At 37.4% G+C, this 8,330-nt stretch overlaps 1 protein-coding gene across 1 annotated transcript; it reads left to right on the forward strand.

The window, feature by feature from the left end:
• Positions 7,285 to 7,758, forward strand: LOC107633529. Its single transcript, XM_016337144.1, has one exon. It carries the CDS (start codon positions 7,285 to 7,287, stop codon positions 7,756 to 7,758), a length of 474 nt encoding a protein of 157 aa, XP_016192630.1.

The following is an 8,330-nucleotide window of genomic DNA, read 5'->3' on the forward strand; positions in this document are numbered from 1 at the left end:
ACAAAATCTCACGCATTGTTCTCCACCGGAGTTTCCAATCTCTTCTTCATGCTACACTCTTCTATTGCTTCTCCACAATTGACAATGGGAGTACCTTGAGTACATGAGTATTGAGAGGCTAAAGTGTGTACTACCTTGGTCAAGATAGCCACAAATTTTAGTGTGTTTCTTTGTTTATCCTCTTGCCCTTGAAGTAGCAAAGTGAGAGAATCATCCATTGGAGCTTGGGGTGGATAGGAGGGCTCATTATTTTGGAGAAAGGGTTCATAATAGGAAGATGGTTCTTCTTGGTGAGTGTATGGAGATAGTGTATATTGAGGTGGTTCTTAGGAGTAATTGTGATAGAATTGTGGTGGTTCTATAGGTTTTCACTCATAATGGTCACAAGAATATGGTAGGAGTGGTTGGTTGTATGATGGATGAGGGTCATAGGAAGGTATTTGGTAAAAAGGGGCTTGTGAGTATGGTTGATGGTTATGTTGAGGATGAGGTTCATAGGCATATGGTGGTGGTTGTTGATTGTCAAAAGGAGGTCCACCATAGCCATTGAATTGACATGCATTAGGATGGGAATTATACCTATAAGAAATCGGAGGTTGTTGCCAAGAGGAGTGATCAGTTCCTTGAGACTCCTCCCATCTTTGATTATTCCATCCTTGACACATGTTGTCATTATAGCTCCTATTTCCTACAACATAATTTGGACCAAACTCATAGCCAAAAGGATGAGAATTCATAGTGAAAAGACAAAATAAAATCAAAAGCTAATAAAAAAAATAATGAAAGCAAACTCCTAAAACTAGCAACAACTAACAAAGCAATCCAAAAATCAAGCTATTCACAATATTAACATATGTACAATAACCAATAACAAGGCACATATTTGCAAATTCTCCGGCAACGGCGCCAAAAATTTGATGAGTTGGAAATTGTCGGTAAAGAATTTCTCAATAAAATCTCATTACAAGTATAGTTCTAAACTAATAAACAATCCTCACATCTAAATTTAATTTGTTTGTCACAAGTACAAACCCCAATAAAAAAACCGAAGTATTTAAACCTCGGGTCGTCTATATATATGCATGCCCATGGGGGAACACGGGGAGTTAGAGTGCCCGGTCACATCTTACGTACAAGGGGTCAACAAATGTCTCAATCATATACAATCATAATTAGGTTACATCATTTATTCATTTAATAACTCATATATGTATCTCCAGCATACTCGCAACATTATCGCACCTCATCAATAAATCATAATCATTTAATAATCAATCACATTTCCTTATTCTCAATATTGCCTGATTCTCTTAACGGCCTCACACATTACTTTCATCGTCTTATTAACTCAAGTGCGCTCTTCTAACCACAAGTTATATTTCCTAAGTCTTTCTTCAAACCCAAGTTAACTACTTCTCCATAGCTTAACCTTTTCACCATACTTACAACTAAGATGTAGGGTCTAAAAGGGTAAAAATAGATGTTTAGAGGTTCAAAATTAAGCTTTAAAACATAAAAAATAACTTTGCTGAATGGGAGTTGGTGTGGAGTTGTCTTCAATGTTCTCAATTTCATATCCAATGGGATAGGATTCAATTATAAATAGGAATCCATCGATGATTGAATCCATCTCTTGATCAACCTCTTCAAATTCTTCAAACATGATATGCCTTGGAGGTTGTTGAGACTCCCATGGTGATTTCGCATCTCCTAAATCTTCAACCACTTCTTCCTCTTCTTCAACAATCATGGCTTCCTCCAATTGCTCCAATACAAAATCTCACGCATTGTTCTCCACCGGAGTTTCCAATCTCTTCTTCATGCTACACTCTTCTATTGCTTCTCCACAATTGACAATGGGAGTACCTTGAGTACATGAGTATTGAGAGGCTAAAGTGTGTACTACCTTGGTCAAGATAGCCACAAATTTTAGTGTGTTTCTTTGTTTATCCTCTTGCCCTTGAAGTAGCAAAGTGAGAGAATCATCCATTGGAGCTTGGGGTGGATAGGAGGGCTCATTATTTTGGAGAAAGGGTTCATAATAGGAAGATGGTTCTTCTTGGTGAGTGTATGGAGATAGTGTATATTGAGGTGGTTCTTAGGAGTAATTGTGATAGAATTGTGGTGGTTCTATAGGTTTTCACTCATAATGGTCACAAGAATATGGTAGGAGTGGTTGGTTGTATGATGGATGAGGGTCATAGGAAGGTATTTGGTAAAAAGGGGCTTGTGAGTATGGTTGATGGTTATGTTGAGGATGAGGTTCATAGGCATATGGTGGTGGTTGTTGATTGTCAAAAGGAGGTCCACCATAGCCATTGAATTGACATGCATTAGGATGGGAATTATACCTATAAGAAATCGGAGGTTGTTGCCAAGAGGAGTGATCAGTTCCTTGAGACTCCTCCCATCTTTGATTATTCCATCCTTGACACATGTTGTCATTATAGCTCCTATTTCCTACAACATAATTTGGACCAAACTCATAGCCAAAAGGATGAGAATTCATAGTGAAAAGACAAAATAAAATCAAAAGCTAATAAAAAAAATAATGAAAGCAAACTCCTAAAACTAGCAACAACTAACAAAGCAATCCAAAAATCAAGCTATTCACAATATTAACATATGTACAATAACCAATAACAAGGCACATATTTGCAAATTCTCCGGCAACGGCGCCAAAAATTTGATGAGTTGGAAATTGTCGGTAAAGAATTTCTCAATAAAATCTCATTACAAGTATAGTTCTAAACTAATAAACAATCCTCACATCTAAATTTAATTTGTTTGTCACAAGTACAAACCCCAATAAAAAAACCGAAGTATTTAAACCTCGGGTCGTCTCTCAAGGAATTGCAGGGAAGTGTGCTCAATTATTGGTTATGGGTTGTATATTTTGGGGTTTTGAATAAGAGACAAGAAATGTAAATTGCAAGGAAGCAAATGAAACTCAAATGATAAAAAGTTCTTGGCAAGGGTTGATGGTTAAGGATCTCTATCCTTATTACTAACCACAATATGATAATTGCAAGGATCAATCCCATTAAGTCATCCTCTAACAAGTAAAGGAAAGTCAAATGAGCTATATCAATGCTAGTCCATAAGTCCTAGCCATTCACTAATTGACTTAGTGAGAGCTAGTGTCAATAGATCCCAATTATCAATCACTTGGACATTAGTAACTCAAGGGTTCCTAAGTTACCATCCCAAGCCAAGAACATAAAAATCTACTCTAATATCCTTCCAGACATTTTGTCAAACACTTGGAAGGCATAAAAGGGAAGGCATAGTAAATTGCAAGAATTAATAAAATCTACTACTACCAATACAAGTAATTAACAATAATAACTAAAGAAAGCAAAATTAACATGAAATACCTCAAATTGCATTAAAGGAAATTGAAATTGACAAGAGTGTTCATAACATAAACATAACCAAAATGAGAAATTAACAAGGGAAGAAAGGAAAATCAAGACAATACAACAAAGAATTGTAAAGAGAACAAGATGAAAACATGAAATTAAACCTAGATCTAAGAGAGATTAACCTAATCCTAACCTAATTCTAAAGAGAAGAGGGAGCTTCTCTCTCTAGAAAACTAACTAAAGGCTCATCATAACTACACTAAGTGCCCCCCTTGACCCATCTTCAATTCTGCATGAAATAGTCTCTGGAATCAGTTGGATTTGGGCCTGGGAAGCTCAGACATCACCCCCGGCATTTTCACTTTAATGAGGTCACGTTCGAGTTTTGACGCGTACACATGGGTCATGCGTATGCATCGCTTGGCGTTTTACATCCCACGCGTACGCGTCGCCATGCGACTTCATCTTCCACGCATGCGCGTCGATGGATGCACTCCAAATCCTTGATTTTCCATGTGTTCTCCACTTGGCATGCTTTTCTCTTCACTCCTTTGATCCATTGCTAGCCTTTTTAACCTAAATTTGCTAACAAATACATCAAGGCATCTAGTGGAATCAAAGGTGAATTAAAACTAGCAAATTAAAGGCCTAAAAAGCATGTTTTTACACCTAAGCACAAATTAAGGGAGAATTACAAAACCATACTATTCCATTGAATAAATGTGAGAAAAGTTGATAAAATACTCTAAATTCAACACAAGATAAACCCTAAAAATGGGATTTATCATACACAAGAACCCTGCTCGCGTACGCGAGAATCCCAACCCGAAAGAGTTGGTCGCGTCGCTTGCAGGTGGTTGCGTACGCAACCCCTTAAAAGTCATTGTTCACGTACGCAAACACACTGCTCACGTACGCAAGCTGCCATACCCGAAGAGTTTGGTCACGTCGCGTGCAGTGGTCGCGTATGCAAGCTGTGCAGATCAGCAAAAATGCTGAATGTTGTAGAATTCTTAGTTTTGCCCTCCAAACATCCGACGCGTATAAATTTTTTGTTTTAAAATATTTTTCATCCGTTCTTCAAACGGCGTAAACTTCACGGACCCAATTTTAATATAAAATAGGTTTGAAACAATTTGGGAGTCTGGAAGCTGAAATATGGCTCACCAAAGTTTGGCCAAAAATCAGTTTTACATAAAAACCTCCAAACCTCAATTTTCATTAAAACCAAACTCAAAACCAAACTTCTATACCAACATTCAACTCAACAATATATCAAAGCACACCAAAACCGTACTAAATTGTTCACATCACACCACCTTCAATCATACTTCGTTATTACAGAATTTCAACCTACTTCCCTCATTTTACATCAACAACATTAACGTATATTCACTTACTCAATATGTATATCCATATCTTCCTATCATTCACCACCAACTCACCAATTAACATACTATTACCAATATAAAAAACAATCATCCAACACACATTCAATTCACATCATAATCATCATTAAGGGTGCTAAGCATTGAACCTTTTCATGCATTCCAACCTATCCTATGGTCATCTAGCCTAAGTTTTCACAGAAAATTATGTATTAAATACGTGACACTTCTCATTATTCACAATCTAGGTTTTAGATGTAGTTTTTTAGAGAGAGAAGCTCTCTCCTCTCTCTAGGTTTTAGGATTCTTAGGTTTAGCTATTTTCAATTTTTGATTTTTACTTTATTTCAATTTAGTTTCTCTTCTACTCTTATTTGCTCTAGCATTCTACTTTATTTATTTCCTTTGTTGATTTGTTTATTTCTCCCAATTTAGTTTATGAATTCTCATGTTAGATTTGATTTTCTATTTAATGCAATTTGAGGTATTTCAGATTTATGATTGCTTCCTTCAATTTATGTTATTGATGCTACAATTAGTTGTTTGGATTTTATTGTCTCCTATTGCTTTTCTATGTTTTTATGTTGTGCCTTCCAATTGTTTGATAAAATGCTTGGGAGGATTTTAAGTTAGATTTTTATATTCTTGGCTTTGGTTGAGTAATTGGAGACTCTTGAGTTATCAAACTCCTTTGCTGATTGTTAATTGAAGGTTACTGGTTGATTTTGATCCCTCTAAAGCTAGTCTTTCCTTAGGAGTTGACTAGGACTTGAGGAATCAAATTGATTAGTCCACTTGACTTTCCTCCACAGTTAGATGTTAACTAAGTGGGAGCAACGGACAATTCTCATCCTTGAGAGATGACCCGAGGTTTAAATATTTCGGTTTATTTTTATTGGGTTTGCTTAAGTGACAACCAAATTTTTGTATGAAAGGATTCTTTGTTGGTTTAGAAATTATACTAGCAACGAGGATTTATTGTGAATTCCTTACTAGCAAAAATCCGTTCATCAGCAACCCACAAGGCAAGCTCACAAGCCTTCCTCACCACAACTCAGCTTCCCGAGCTTCCAATCAAGCCTCCAATGCCCACAACTCAAACTCTCATATATATATATATATACCTAAGTTCACATTGCCACACATACATATATCCAAGACTTAATACCCAAATACACAAATTCAAGAAATTGACTAGGGTTAGTGATCCTTACCATACCCACGGACCAAACGAACCAAAGACTTAATACATAATACACAAATTCAAGGAGTTGACTAGAGTTAGTGATCCTTACCATACCCACGGACCAAACGAACTAAATCCAATAAGCCCCGTAAGCTAAATCGAACCTATAGTATCAAAGCCAACAAATCCTCAACATGTATGCTCAAAATTTTTAAAAATCAAAGGGGTAGAGCAACTAGGGTAAGAATGAGGCTTACCTATAAAATTGTTCTGATAGATTCGTAGAGCTCGACGCGGCGATCGCATGGTCGCAAATGGTGCGGCGATCGGAGCTCGGAGTAGGAAGATATCTTTGGTTTGAAAGTGGTGTTAGGGTTTGAGCTTCATATTCATCCCCTCCTTTCTTGCTTCAGCGTTCCTCATGTAATGAGGAAGGAAAATGGCTGAATGCTTTATATAATAAGGCTTGGGTTGGGCCTTGAGCCAATACGGGCCCGGTTCGGCCCGTTCAGCCCAATTTTGGGCCAATTTCTTTAAAATTGGTGTCAAAATTTATATTTTTATTAATTCTACCACATTTCTAAAATTTTATTTTCTAATTTCTTGGATTAATAATTATTTTATTGGCTAATTATTTACTAATTTTATGGGTTTTACAACTGGTGACAACGATTAGACCACAATGGAGGAGATGAACTATATGGGAAACCCCTCCAAGAACTCCAATAACAATCCCTATTCGAATACTTTCAATCAGGGATGGAGGAACCACCCTAACTTTAGGTGGAGAGATCAGCAGAAGCCTCAACAAAGCTTCAATAATAATCAGGGTGGAATGAACCAGAACAAATTCAACAACAGACTATTCCAACCCTCTCAACAGCAGATGGAAACACCCACATAGAGTCTCTCTGACCTGGATACCATAGTCTCTAACCTCTCTAAGGCCACGCACAGTTTCATGGCAGAAACTAGGTCTTTCATTCACAAATTGGAGATATAGGTAGGTTAGCTGAGCAAGAGGATACCAAAAATCCCCTCCAACACTCTTCCAAGCAACACATAAGTGAATCCAAAGAAATAGTGTAAGGCCCTCACTATGGAAGCTATAACCAAATCCAAAGAGGAGCCTGCTACTGAGAAACTGAAGGAGATCAAGGCTCAAGTGGAGACTGGGAGTGTCCCCATGCACACCCCTATGAAGATGGAGGAGTCTGACAAATATCCTTCTTCAAACGCACAGGAGGAGCCTGATGATGAGCAACTTGCTCAGTTCTTAGCAGTTCTCAGGAAGTTGCAAGTCAACAACTCTTTTGCAAAGGTGTTGTAAAAGAATCCCCCTTTTATGGCATGTCTAAAAAGTATAATAGGTGACAAGAAAGCCTTAAGGGGAGATAAAATAGTGGTGCTAACCAAAGAATGCAGCACCCTAGTTCAGAAGAAGCTGCCTCAGAAGCTCCCAGATCCCGGAAGCTTTTTGATTCCCTGTACTATAAGGACCATCACCTTTGAGAAGACACTGTGCGACCTTGGCTCTTGTATTAATCTTATGCCTCTCTCTGTAATGCGGAAGCTGGGGATTCAAGAGGTGCAGCCCACCAAGATCTCACTAGAGATGGAAGATAAGTCCCTGAAACGGGCATATGGCATGGTGAAAAACGTCCTTATAAAGGTTGAAGACCTTTATCTCCCTGCAAACTTCGTGATATTAGACACTGGGATGGACAGGGATGACTCCATCATCCTTGGAAGGCCTTTTCTAGCTACTGCAAAGGCCTTGATTGATGTGGATAAAGGAGAGCTTATACTGAGGTTATGAAAATATCACATCTTGTTCAAGATCCCCAACCCTCAATCTCTCTCTGACAAAGGAGGTACTACTGTTTAGCACTTACACATTATTTGGATCAAGAGAATTTGGAGGAAAAGAAAATGAAAGGAGAGAAAATAGATGGAAAAGTAGGTTTTTTGTTGTTTGGATGAGATGAGAAAATAGAGTGGAAAGAAAAAAATTTATATGGGACCCACTAAAATATTTTCATCTCAAGGATGAGATGAAAATGAAGAGAAATGTTGTAAACATAAATAAAATTACATATTTACCCTTTATTATTAATAAATTATAATTTATATATAATATAGATAAGGGTATTAATGTAATTTTATACTATTATGATTTTCTTTCTTTTCACTTTTCACTTTTCCCAAACAAAAAAGATGTAGGGTCTAAAAGGGTAAAAATAGAGGTTTAGAGGTTTAAAATTAAGTTTTAAAACATAAAAATCAACTTTGCTGAAAACCGGGGTCACGCGTATGCATGGGCGTGCGAAAATCTATGCTCACGTACGCAAGCACCTTGCTCACGTACGTGAGAATCCCAACCCGAAAGAG

The sequence above is a fragment of the Arachis ipaensis genome, chromosome B03 (assembly GCF_000816755.2).
Source record: "Arachis ipaensis cultivar K30076 chromosome B03, Araip1.1, whole genome shotgun sequence".
Classification (NCBI taxonomy): domain Eukaryota; kingdom Viridiplantae; phylum Streptophyta; class Magnoliopsida; order Fabales; family Fabaceae; genus Arachis; species Arachis ipaensis.